General features: G+C 40.9%; 1 protein-coding gene across 2 annotated transcripts in view; it reads left to right on the top strand.

Moving 5' to 3' along the window:
• The window catches only part of LOC121925489 (limbic system associated membrane protein), a 653,060-nt gene that overhangs the window by 580,966 nt on the left and 58,878 nt on the right, over nucleotides 1–13,216 (top strand). For both annotated transcript variants that reach the window (XM_042457699.1, XM_042457698.1), the window contains one exon: nucleotides 3,807–3,941. In XM_042457699.1, coding sequence (XP_042313633.1) covers nucleotides 3,807–3,941 — 135 coding nt within the window. The remainder of the gene's footprint in view (nucleotides 1–3,806; nucleotides 3,942–13,216) is intronic.

The following is a 13,216-nucleotide window of genomic DNA, read 5'->3' on the forward strand; positions in this document are numbered from 1 at the left end:
TATTATTATTATTATTATTATTATTATTATTATTATTATTATTATTATTATTATTTATGAGAACCTTTCAGAATTAAGCTGCTGTTAATGGCAGCAGGGGAAATTATTCCTAGTTTTGATTCCTAGAATCAACACTTCTAGTGTAATCCTAAGGATCCAAATGACAGCTATGATTGATGGCAGGAATTAACAGAACAAGTAAACAAGAATGAGGGCCATTGCTTCCCTTCATGGCAGAGCTTTGTGTGAAGGTAAAGGAAGGAGCAGGTGTATCAGCATCAAAGGATCACTAAATGTCTTCTCTACAGTGAGAGGAGATCCATGGGTATGACTGGACATGTCTTACTTTCTACAAAATTACGTGCAGTCACTTTTTCATTTCAAGTTGACTTGCGTATTCAGCTGTGAAAGAGGATGATGCAGACACTTCAAAGACTTTCTGGTTGTATTTGCCCCTGTGCATGCACATATCTTTCTAGGATTTCAGCCTAAGATTGGTTTTGGATGGGCAAATCTGTCTTCTTCTGGTCTTTGTCACTTCTCCTTGCTCGTACTCTTTCATTTTGTTCCACCTTTTCAAAAGGCTTCTTAAAATACAGCTATATCTTCTTTCAAAGTATCTGTTTGCATACATCTATTTAAATGGATTTATATAGTATTTTCTATGAAATACATATTAAGTATTTTTTTTAATTTCCAAGTATTCTTTAAATTAATGCCATGAATAATAAAAAAAGCATATCTCACATTCACAGTGCTGTTTGTCCCAAGCGGAGGAGCAATGAGTATTTTCTGCCCTTTTAAGAATTAGAAAAGAATGCCTCAGCTTACCTGTGAGAAATTTTCTAATTTGGAACAGAATGATTCAGTAAGAACAAAGTTACAGCATGGTGTAGCATCATTCCCAGGAGCAGTCTAAGGACAGGGAATATTGGTGAGCCTTGTTCGGTTGAGTCAGCTATCTCCCCCTGCTGCTGCCAGAAGAATACATTTCAGAACAATGTTATGATGTAGCAGAGTTCCTCTTTTACCATCTATTGGTATCTAAAATAAATAGGAATCTCTTTGAGTTGCCAAAGGCTATATGGTTGATCTTTACAGTAGCTACAGGTCCTTTTGTGTAAGGATAAAGAAGCCCTAATAATAAAATCTTTACCGGTAAACCAGACATCCCACAAAATCTTAAAAGGTAAGTCAACCCCCTCTCCTCTTTTTGTTCCCCCAGGTTGCTCAGCCCCCACAGATTATTCCAGTTAAAAACCAGAGCCATTTTTACTCAGAAATCTGTTACCTCAGCCCAGGGCTAATTTAAATGTGCATTATGATAGTATTACAATGCAAAGAACTGTGTTGCCACATTGAGAAAAGTGTGAAATCCCAATGACTATTAGGTTTTCATCTAGTCCCAGGGATCTGGAACAGATAATTTCCTAGAAGAATACACAAAGATCCAATTCCTTGGGTATCCATCAGGTTAATGCCTAAAAGTACAGGAGTTAGAATGAAGTACTTTTAAACCCAAAAAGTAGATGTCATCATATTATTTCAATGTATTTTTAGACAATCACTGATTCTGCAATCTATTACATAGAATGCACTCATTAGAACTCACATGACGAGAGAAATGACTCTCTTAATCCGCATCTAAAGAGACAAAACATTTTGGCTCCCCAGAGTCACATTTTGTTGCAAAGTTCAACAGACCCAGACTTAGAAGGCAGATATTTTACAAATGTATCAACTGAAGAGTTGTACATGGTATCCCTGACTTGCAGCCATATTATATATTTGGTTGCCTGTTTTATCTTGTTTTGTAGGCAAAAAAATGACTGGGACAAAAAAAAATGATACCATTGAATCTACTTAATTTATGTTGGTGGCATTTTTTGCTAGAAAAGAAAAGAAAAAGAAGCTAACAGCTACTCAGAATGAAGATTCTATCTTATGGGAACATGTTTTTTTCTGGTTGTGGCTATCTGGATATTGTAAAAAAAAAAAATACCTTTCATTATTCACCCAGATACATTTCTGAAGGGACATGGGGTATCTTTATATCCCACAATATATTGGCATTTTCACGGGGGCAAAGGGGGGGGGGTCAGAAAATACTCCCTCTTAAACGTGTTTAAGAAATAATTATTTGTAATCTACTTATAATGAGGTTTTCTGAACCCTATTTCTGAATAAATATTGTTGATTCTTGGTTTTTCCTCTTAAATACATCTAATCAGATCTATTCCACTGTGCTGTCCATCACTAGATTGTAAGGTAACCAGGATCCAAAACGCACTGCAGAAACAATCCAGTTTGAGACCACTTTAACTGCCCTGGCTGAATGGTAAAGAATTCTGCAAACTGTAGTTTTGTAAGACATTTAGCCTTCTCTGTCAGAAAGTTCTGGTGCCAAAATCAACTACAATTCCCAGGATTCCTTAGCACCGAGCCAGGTCAGTTAAAGTGGTCTCAAACTGGATTATTTCTGCAGTGTGTTTTGGACCCAGGTTTAACCTAGGATAAAGTTAAAATGAAGTTGGAGTTCCTAAATGAGACATGGGAGGTATTTCAAAAGAAACCATACATCTGTAGATACTATAGATTTCATGCTCATTTTTCATAATGTTGATGCTCTATTGTTTTTGAGTGTATCTGATCAGTGTATCCTCTGGATGGGTGCCACTGAGAATTATTTTGGTTGTAGTTTAATGAACAAGAAATTAGCCTGCCCTTTGTAGATACAACAGTGATTGTAACTAGGGTTTCTCTTTTTAAATTTCTTTTTCTTTTTCTCCTTTTAACATTAAAGCTAGTTGATCAGCCTTTGCGCCACTACATACAATTAAAGTCTGAAGCTAACTGGAGTAAAATGTAGCAGTTAACTTCTCAACACAGAAAACTAATCTAAAATATTATTTTTAGATATATTATCTTGTATTATCTTGTTTACAAAACAAGCTTTCCTATAGAGTTTTGGTGTGTCATCATTGTTAATGAGGGATAATGGGTAGTTCATGTTCTTGAAACACAGGTCATATCTTCCGTCTGAGAGTGCTAAACTATTTTTGTTCTATGTGTACAAGGGTTGAAAATATCCTACCAAACTTTAAAAGTACACCTGGATGTGCAAATGATATAGAATTCTCTACTTCTTTCTTTGATTCTATGCCCTATAAACCCATTCAGTGTGGATACGTATAAGTTAACACAAATACCCTAATTCTTTAGGTCTTTCTATAAAGAAAATCAGAGATCAGATAATGAAAACTAATGTATTATTGTACTATAGCCAGCATCCACCAGCACTTCGCAAATGAAAAATGGGGCATATGTGGCCAAGCAACATCAATGTGTAGTCATGATGTCAGAAGTTATTAATGAATGAAGAACACACAAGCTAAGAGAGCCTGCAGCAGTTTGCTTTTGCCTTAGACTTCTGGGAAAGGCAAGATATTCCCCCTCCCTGGGTTAATTCAACACAAACTATTTTTGTTCTTTGGGTGTAATTTGTAGCAACTGATGGAAGCTGGGAACAAAGAAAGTAAGTGGAAGGAAGACAGAGAAACTGAGCATTTTTAAAAACAGCTGAAGAAGTGGAATGGCAGAGGGTTAATCAGGACTGCTCCTGCAAAATCAGGACTGTTGGGGGTATGCAACTGAAGTACCTTTTGCCTGTACTGACAAAGCAAAGCAATTTTCTGCATTTGTTTGAAGGAAAACATTGCAAATGTTGGACCCAAACGTTTTCACAGAATATCATCAAGTTCAATATTCTCTGAACTAACTGAAATTGTGTCTTTGTCTCCTCACAGGCAGGGAATTTGAAGGTGAGGAAGAATTCCTGGAGATCCTGGGGATAACAAGAGAGCAGTCAGGCAAATATGAGTGCAAAGCTGCAAATGAAGTTTCCACAGCAGATGTCAAGCAAGTCCGAGTCACTGTGAACTGTGAGTGCATTTCATATTGCCAGATTATAATATGAAAGAAAGCTAAATCCCAATGTGTACGCAATGAGTTGGAAAGCTCGTCATATCTTAGAAAAAAATTCTCCTGCTTCCTACGGAATTGCTTTGAACATGTCAAAAAGTGTCAGTGTGGTCTGGAAGGAAGAGAGGAGAACTTGGAAATGGGTGATCTGACTTGAAATCTCTGCTTATTATCTTGTTTGGTGGGTGACTCATTACTTCCCCTGTAAAATGTAAATGTTTACACTTCCTTTTACATTTTCTTGTCCAAGGCGCATTACAGACCGCCGGATTGCGGCGGTCTGGCTCCGCCTCTGCTTTCAGTGTCCGAGAGCCACAGCGGCCAAACCGCGCAGCTCCCGGATGCTCCGAGGAAGGAGCGCGGAAATCGAGCTCCTTCCTGGGCTCCGGAAGAGACGCCACGAGGCGCTAGTCGCGCACTCTCAGTGTCACTTCCGGGGCACGACATGCGGATGCACAGTGTCTGCTATGTCAATATGGCGGCAGCCGTGTGGAACGGCCGCTGCCATTTGTCATGGACTCTGTCTGTGATAGGGTTAGGGGCGTCTGGAAGATACGCCCCTTTTTCAAACTGGGACGTCCTCAGGACGTCCCTAATGACAGTCTGTAACCCGCCCAACACAGCATTTTACTACATAACAATGAGATCTTTAATTCTGATGATTAGAGGAAAAGGAAACTCAGCATTTACAGTTCTTAGCCTGTCGTAGGTGATTCTCGAGACCAGTGATTCTCAAACTTCAGTCTTCCAGGAGTTTTACCATTCACTTCCCAAAAGCCCCAGCCAACTTGACCAACATTCAGGAATTCTGAGAGCTGAAGTCCAACATCTGAAGAACCAAAGTTTGGGAACCACTACTCTAGGCCATTTAGTGTGAAAGAGCCAATAAAAAAGCTCACTAACTAATCAGTCCTTGGATGTGTAGATTAGGCAGCTGAACTGCAGTTTGCAAACAGATTTAGGACTTTGTCACACAGGCTTTTTTTCTCACAGTAATCACATTAGTGTAACAAACTAGTTTGAAACCATTCAGTATCACACTTCTGAGCAATCACATGAATGTGCAGCTTTGGCAATCCATGGTCCCTTCTGCACCAATTCTGTAACACCACTTTTCAAGCTTTTCAACACGTGTGCCTTTGCCGAGGTTGTTTTACTCTGTTTCTTTCAGATTTTTTATTTTTATTTTTGCTGTAATTACACAACATTCACTGCCATGACAATATTCCATGGGATCCTGGGATTGGTAGTTGTGGGAGAGGGGTTTAGAATCCTCAGCCAAAGAACTCTAGTGCTTCACAATACTACATTAGCCATATCTTATCAATCCTAAATTTATATTTGCTTCAGAAAAAGTAGCATATATTAATGGAAAAACAAACTAGCAATGCAACAAACAAAAAATGAGTTGCTTTTTCAATGGTGAAATAAATAATGGCCATGTGCCATATTTTTTAAAACTCCGTAATGAATACTGAGAAAGAAGTACATGTTTAAAAGTGACTTTTTTAATTAAAAAAATAATACCTGTTTTAAAAATAACTGGGATTTTTTTATTCTTACCCCACAGTTTACTTCAATATAATCTACAGTGGTAAAAGAGTAACTTTTTGTTATTGCTTTTGTTAAGCAAATGGCAGTAAGAGGTCAGTGCTGATCTACTACAGATAGGGTTGCTATTTGTCACAGAAAACCTGGAAAATATTGGCTTGAAAGGACTAAAAAATATCCCAGCCAGCTAGGCCAGTTGAAGCAGTAAATCATGGGTTTCTCCTTCACTGAAGGCCAATGGATAGATTAAAATATGGCAGTGGCAATGATGCAGGAAACCATGCAAGAAGACTAGCTCTTCCCACCCTTCAGGTTCTGCTTGCTATTGCACAGGTGTAGCATTGCCACCTTATTCTTTCATTTCCTTCCTCCTTCCCCTGGCAGACCCAGAAGGTGGGAAAGGAAAAGAGGCAAGCACAGATGGCCTTGTGTTGTGTGGTGATTGTGTCTGCAGTTTGAGCCTAAGGTTAGGCAGCAGGGTGGCCCTTCAGTTCCAAACAGCCTTGGAAGAGTATCTTTTTACTTTCTGGGGCTTCTTGGAAGTCTCATTCTCATCACATCAGTTAAAGGGAAAAAGAAGGGAAAAGGAGCTCTTGGGTTGGTACTGGTACTGAGACTGAAACATAATGGTAGAAAAAAGTGCAGTGATTAATGTGCTGAATGTGCATAATCAGAATGCAATTAATAATATGCATAATTGTAATAACTTGCATAATATGCAAATAAGATGTCCAGATATGAGAGACTGGAATATGGCAACCCTAACTACAGATCATCCTCAGATCAATCACTACATCCCTATCCATGTTCTGTCCACCCCTGCAGTATGAGGCCTCTGAAACAAGGTTAAACTAGATAAGTGTATAGCTGTTAAGTACTTCTATATGCAGTTAATACAGTCTTGATCTTTGTCTATATGTGAAAATTACATTTATTCTCTAGTGCTGCAATTCTAAGCACACTTACAAGGGAGCAAGCTCCACTGAACACAGTTAGATCTACTACTTTGTAATTGCACACAGGATTGCATTGTAAATCATTGTACCCCTCCTACAAACCCCTGCATTGCATCTGGATAATTTTAATTAAAGCACAGTCATTTTCTCATATAGAGAAGCACTAATTCTATGACATTCACAGAGAAGGTAGAAGACAAAGTGCAAAAAGGAAAGACAGAAATGTGAAGTGCTGTAATTGCTGTCTTCTGAGTGACCATATCTATATGCAAATGTGTCCCACATTTTGTTGCTTATTTTCTCCTAATGGCTGTTGTTTGCCATGTTTTCAGAGGTGAAGTGCCCCCTTTTATTAAATATCCTCAGTATAATGAGGCCATTATTTAAAAGCCCATCTAGCATCCTCTATTCCACTGTAGGAGAAGTAAAAGCAGCAAGGAATTCTAATATCCAAAGTACTGGTTCCATAATAATATAATAATAAAGGGAACAGAGTAACTCAGCATATTCAAATGTCCCCATATCATGAGGGACCTATCAGACAATATTTATCTGGAGAAGTTACTATTTTCTATGTACTTGTGTGTACAGTCTAGTATTCAGCTTGCCACCTAATATTCAAGAGGAGGCAACAAAGAAAAAACATGGCGGCAAGATCAACATGTATTTCATATTCTAGAGATAAAGAATTTGAGCCTAAATATTCAAGTATGTATTTCAGTGATGAATTTGAAGGAAAAGAGGGTAAATAAACAGAGGTATCCACAGAGTGGTTTTTGAAAAAAGCTCTTCACCGGGGGCATGAAGGAGAATTTTCTTCCCCAGTAACTCCAGAAGAAATTACAAGACCAGGCTTGGATCCAACATTATTGAAAGAAATGCATATCAGTCCCACATCCTGACAGACCAGAATCTGAACAGAACGAGGGCTTGTGGTTCAGCACATGTTCACTCTAACATAATATCCTAAATGTTGCCTGGGTAGCTTTTCATCCAGTCAGCATTTGTATCAGATGTTTTGGTTAGTTTTCCCAAGCCAGACATCTAAATTGGACTTCTATACACTCCTTCCATGTAAATGGCCAACTCCTTGTTCCTTTCTATGAGAAACCCTTAATATGTCTTGAGGGTAACCAGATATTTTGGTGTAACTTTTGCTGTGTCAGCCTGTTTTACTGGAGGAACAGTCCTGGAAGCTATAACACACAATTCTATAGAGATCCAAACAGTTCTCTAATTTAGCCCATTCAAAACCATATTAGTTTTTGGTGGGTTTTTCGGGCTATGTGGCCGTGTTGCAGAAAAGTTTCTTCCTGACGTTTTGCCAGCATCTTTTGTTCACTTTAAGGGTTTCTTCTTTCCAGTTGAAATTATCCAGATGTTTGTGGATTTCAGTGGCTTCCCTTTGCATCCTGACAAGGTAGTGGTTGGCATAGTCCAGAACTTCAGTGTTTTCAAACAGTATTTTATGCCCAGGATGGTTTGTGGCATGTTCCATCCTGGGCATAAAATATTGTTTGAAAACACTGAAGTTCTAGACCATGCCAACCACTACCATGTCAGGATGCACAGGGAAGCCATTGAAATCCACAAACACCTGGACAATTTCAACCGGAAAGAAGAAACCCTTAAAGTGAACAAAATTTGGCTACCAGTCCTGAGGAATAGCAAAATAAGGACTCAGCAAATGCAAATGGGAAACCATTCAGAGTCAGGGGCATTCCCAGCAGATAATGATCACCAATTAGCAGACATTAATCCTCTTTTGCATTAGCCTCCCAGCCTGAGGCTGGCCATCAGCACAGAACAATACACCTGTAAATCACTCCTGCATTCCCAGGTTCACACAGTATATATACACCCAACTTTTTCCAGGCAAAGCATTCTCTGAAGATGCCAGCCACAGATGCTGATGAAACGTCAGGAAGAAACTTTTCTGGAACATGGCCACATAGCCCGAAAACCCCACAAAAAACTATGGATGCTGGCCATGAAAGCCTTTGACAAAACTATATTAGGTTTCTCATTCAGAGCAATGGAGGAAAGGTTAGGCTTATCTGAGATAGAAGGAAGAATTTCTTGCCTCTCAGGGTGTTGTTGGAGAGGCACAGGTTATCCCAAGGGTAAATCAGGATATGAAAGGATAGTGTTTTGGAAGACGGCACAGAAGAATTTGACCTGGACATGAGACTAGATGAACTTAGACTTGGGCGCTCGACAGACTGCCCCTTTTAGTGCTGGATAAAGACCGCAGCAACTACATGCTGCAGCCCGAATCTTGCTTTTCTGCAGCAAAAAAAGGAGCCACAAAATGTGGCTCCTTTTTGCTCCCCAGAAAGGGTGCCATAGTTTCCGGTGTGCAGCTTTTCTGTGCTCCTTTGGCCCTGTGTCCTGTAGATCCTGTAGAGGAGTGCCGCATGCCATGTGGTGTGATGTGCAGTGTCACACCAGCCTGGGGAAAGAGTCAGGGCATGCATCATGTGGATGTCCACCTCCAGGCCAGCCTTAATGGCTGATCTGTACACCCCTAAATGCCCGTGAAAGGAGGGAACTATTGAAATACATGACTGATTTTGATATCTGATTTCTGGCTAAGGGTGAAGAAGATAAGGTGTGACAATGATAAACCAAAAAGGTGCAGTAGTTAGTGGGAGGTTATTTTGCTGTGAACTGTGATCCTGAGAGTAAAGCCAAGAAGAAGGGGTGCATTTTTGCAGTGCTGGGTAGAGGAAATATCAACTTGTCAGGAAGCCTACTATGGGATGATAAAGGCAAAACAGAGGTGAGAAGGAAAATCAAAGATCCCTCCCCATGTCTGAACAGATGGATAATGATAAGTCTTCAACATGTTTTATATGACATGTTGTAAAATCCAGGTAGTAATGTCAGACAGAAAGTTAAAAATATGGAATTGGTGAAAGTATTGGGGCAGAGAAGGAGAGCTGATTGTTCTTGCCATGTAGGTCACATGAAAGCCCTGCAATTTGAGGAGATCACCCAGGGGAAAAGTATCTCAGTAGAACAGCCCAGTAGGAGTTCAGGAAGTTCATGCAGTGCCTATTCATTTTTGCTAATGATGGTCCAGTGTTAGTGTGATTTCAATAAATATAATAAAGCGTAGCTGCTTATTTGCAATCTTTGAGGCAGATAATGAGGCCAAAAATATCCTCATTAGAAATATCTTCTTTAGTGTCTAACTGATGTTTATATAAAGATGGAAAGGGAGAAATTTATGTTAAAAATAGACTGAAAAATACACACATTTTTAGTCACACTAAAGGCTTTTGTTTCTTTCAAGAAGTCACTGCACATTTTACTTAGAGGGAATTGGAAATAAAAAATGCAGAATTCTAAACATAACCCCACAAATTGTAGATCTAGCACATAGCTGTTTTTTCTCTGACAGAGCTGAAGCAAACACCAGGATTTGAATAATCTGTTATCTGTGGAAAGATATTGGAGATGATTCCTAAGGAGCCACCTTTAATTTCACCTAAAGGAGTTCAGTCATTTGCAAGAATTGTTCTTGTTAATTGTATGCTAGTCACTCATATGATTATTTAATTTTCACTTGCTTTGTGCACATCTAGCATGCTTTGTGCGACAACTGTTATGTCAGTGCATCTCAAGCTATCTGATATAAGGGACTGGTAGCCCCCTCCCCCCCATGCGCCAGGGAACAGTATTATATTTGTGCCGATCTGCTACAATGTTTTGTTCTTTTCTGGAAGTTTACCAAGGACCAGGATGGCTGATGGTACATGGTCTGACACCAGTCCTAGGACCACCATTTAGAGCTAATTTGGTGCACTACTTAGAACAAGGGAGGGAGACCTGTAGTCCTTCAGATGCTGTTGTGCCAGGGAGAACTATCTCCCATTCCCCATGAGATTCTCCTATACCTCATGGGACTGTTGTAAGGATAATTAGTTTGAATGGAAGAATGGGAAATTCATGTGTCAAATACCTTTTTTTAACAATAAGTGAACGGGGGGGGGGGGGAGCTGACCATGTGTACATTTTGGCTGAGATCCTGCATCAGATATGTAGCCATGATGCCATGGCTTCCCATCTGACCTATGAAATTCAACCTAAACATTAGTCAGCTGTCAAGAGCAACAGGCGACTTGTTGAGCAGGGCACTTACGGTTGCCATATCCCGGTTTTACCCAGGAAAATCCTGGGTTTGTGGCCATTTGTCCCAGGTCCCTAGGGGACTGGGTGCTCCCACGCCTCCGCAGCACTTGCCGAAGGCCCACAGCCCCTCCTCCTCTAGGCTTCTCCATAGGAGAAGCTGCAGTGTCTCCAACTGCCCACAAGGGGCAGTAGCTGGCCCAGAGGAGGAGGAGCCCAGGTAGGCCTGGGCAGGGCTGTAGGGCGTCGGGGAGTTTGGGGCCGCCATTTGCTGCGCATTTAGTGCGGCAGCGGTGGCAGGGGAAAGAGAGAGGCCTGTGTAGGCCTCTCTCCTTTGGCGGGGGGGGGGGGTTTCCCTCCCCTCTTCAGCTCCGCCAGCTGCCTGGGACGAAGCCGAGGGGGAGAAGGAAGCCTTGCCATGGCGAGGCTGCCTCCCCTTCTTCGGCTCCTGCCGCAGCATGAAGCCGGAGAAGGGAAGGGACCTTCACTGAGGCGAGGCTGCCTCCCCTTCTTCGGCTCCGGGTTCGTCTCCTGCCACAGCATGAAGCCGGAGAAGGGAAGGAACCTTTGCTGAGGCGAGGCTGCCTCCCCTTCTTCAGCTCCTGCTGCAGCATGAAGCCGGAGAAGGGAAGGAACCTTCGCTGAGGCGAGGCTATCTTCCCTTCTTCGGCTCCGGATGCAGCATGAAGCCAGAGAAGGGAAGGGACCTTTGCTGAGGTGAGGCTACCTTCCCTTCTTCGGCTCCTGCCGCAGCATGAATCAGGAGAAGGGAAGGGAGCCTTGCCTGTTCCCCTCTTCCTCCTCCTCTTCTTCTTCCTTTCTTCCTCCTCTTCTTCCCTCCTTCCTCCTCCTCCTCTTCTTCTTCCCCTCTTCCTCTTCTTCTTCCCCCTTCCTCTTCTTCTTCCTCCTCTTCTTCTTCCCCTCTTCCTCTTCTTCCTCCTCTTCTTCTTCCCCTCCTTCCCCTCTTCCTCTTCTCCTCCTCCTCCTCCTCTTCTTCCTCTCTTCCTCCTCTTCTTCTTCCCCTCCTCCTATTTTTATCTTCTTTTCCCTACTTTTCTTCTTTCTCCTCCTTTTCTTCTTTCTCGTTCTCATTCATTTTTATCCTCCCCCTTCTTCCTTCTCCATTGTTGTTGTTGTGTACCTTCAGCTCCTTTCCAACTTATGAGGACCCAGTGAAATGCCCAAATGTGCTTTGTGTGTGTTTTGGAATGGAGGGGGGTGGCTTGGCCAGAAAGGGAAGTACATTTCTGCCATCTGTCTAGGAGTAATGACAAAATGTCCTCCATTTTGATCATGCCTAAGAAACATGCATTTATATTAACATTTTTAAAAAATCATCGATTTTTCTTGCTTGTCCTCCTCTTTTTTAAAAAATGTGTCCTACATTTGAAAATGTTGTCCTACATTTGTCCCGATTTGGAGGACCTGACTTATGGCAACCCTAGGTACACATGATCATGTCCCTTCTGCAAACAAACATTGCTAAAGTTAACTGTTGTGATAGATCCATGCAGGGGTCCTTACTTCTGCTCCCCACGGTAATGCTCACTGATGGGAATGGGCTGATCATGTCATTATACAGCATCTCACTTACCAGAAGCACAGACCTCCATCACCTGGGATGCCTGATTGGCTTTTAATGTGGGTTTCAGGGTCATTCGTGGTTGTAGCTATAGTGCCACAATCATAAATGAAAATATGTAGTCTTACTTAGGACATCATAACTAACAGCATGTCAGTTTTGTTTCTAAATTTGCTACTCAGAAAAAGAGCTATGGGTCTCAGTACAAAATTTATGAACGAAATCAACTTAGTGTGCAGCAGTGAAAAGAATATTTTTAGAAAGCATGTGGGAAGGCAATTTTAAAACCAGTGATTAGTTCCTTTATGTAAATACTACTATCTCTAAACATTTCAAGGAATACAGAAACAATATTACAATTTAAAATATTTCAGTAGCACAGCAAAAATCACACCAAATAGTATGCAGCACAGGATAAATAAATCTTTAAATCAGTTTGTTTCTACAGTAGCTAAAAATAGTTGTTGCAAATATATTTTTCTTGCATTTAGAGTACAAATCTGGCTATTCTTGTTGTTTTGTAAACTGCAATGCTACTTAGAAGAAATTCAGGTTTAACAAGGGTTATTTCCCACTTCCTCAAAACATACACAAAAGCCTAGCATTTTCTTAGTCACTAAAGACAAACAATACAAAGGATCAGCTTCTCAACAGCAGCCCTCCCACATAAACTATAGTTTTATTCAGTGAGCTAAAGCAAGGGATAGTAGAGGTTAGGTGGACAGGATATTTGATTCTCTCAGTTCTCCCTCTCCATCAGAACTTCATACAGAATGGGTAGGCAAGACCTTCAAATTGAGTTTTGCTCCCACTCTCTTTCCTCTTTCTCTACCCCAGGCTTTTCATTTGTAATACCTGAACTGATGAAGAGGGCTAATGTATATGAAAGTTTAAACACTGTTTTGTACCAGGAGAAGGGGAGAGTTTGATTTTTCCTTTTTGATCATGCTGCTGCCTCTTGTGTTCTCTTAACCAACTGTTGTGTGGCATCTTTAATGCAAACTAATTTATT

The sequence above is a fragment of the Sceloporus undulatus genome, chromosome 3, assembly GCF_019175285.1.
Source record: "Sceloporus undulatus isolate JIND9_A2432 ecotype Alabama chromosome 3, SceUnd_v1.1, whole genome shotgun sequence".
Lineage (NCBI taxonomy): Eukaryota > Metazoa > Chordata > Lepidosauria > Squamata > Phrynosomatidae > Sceloporus > Sceloporus undulatus.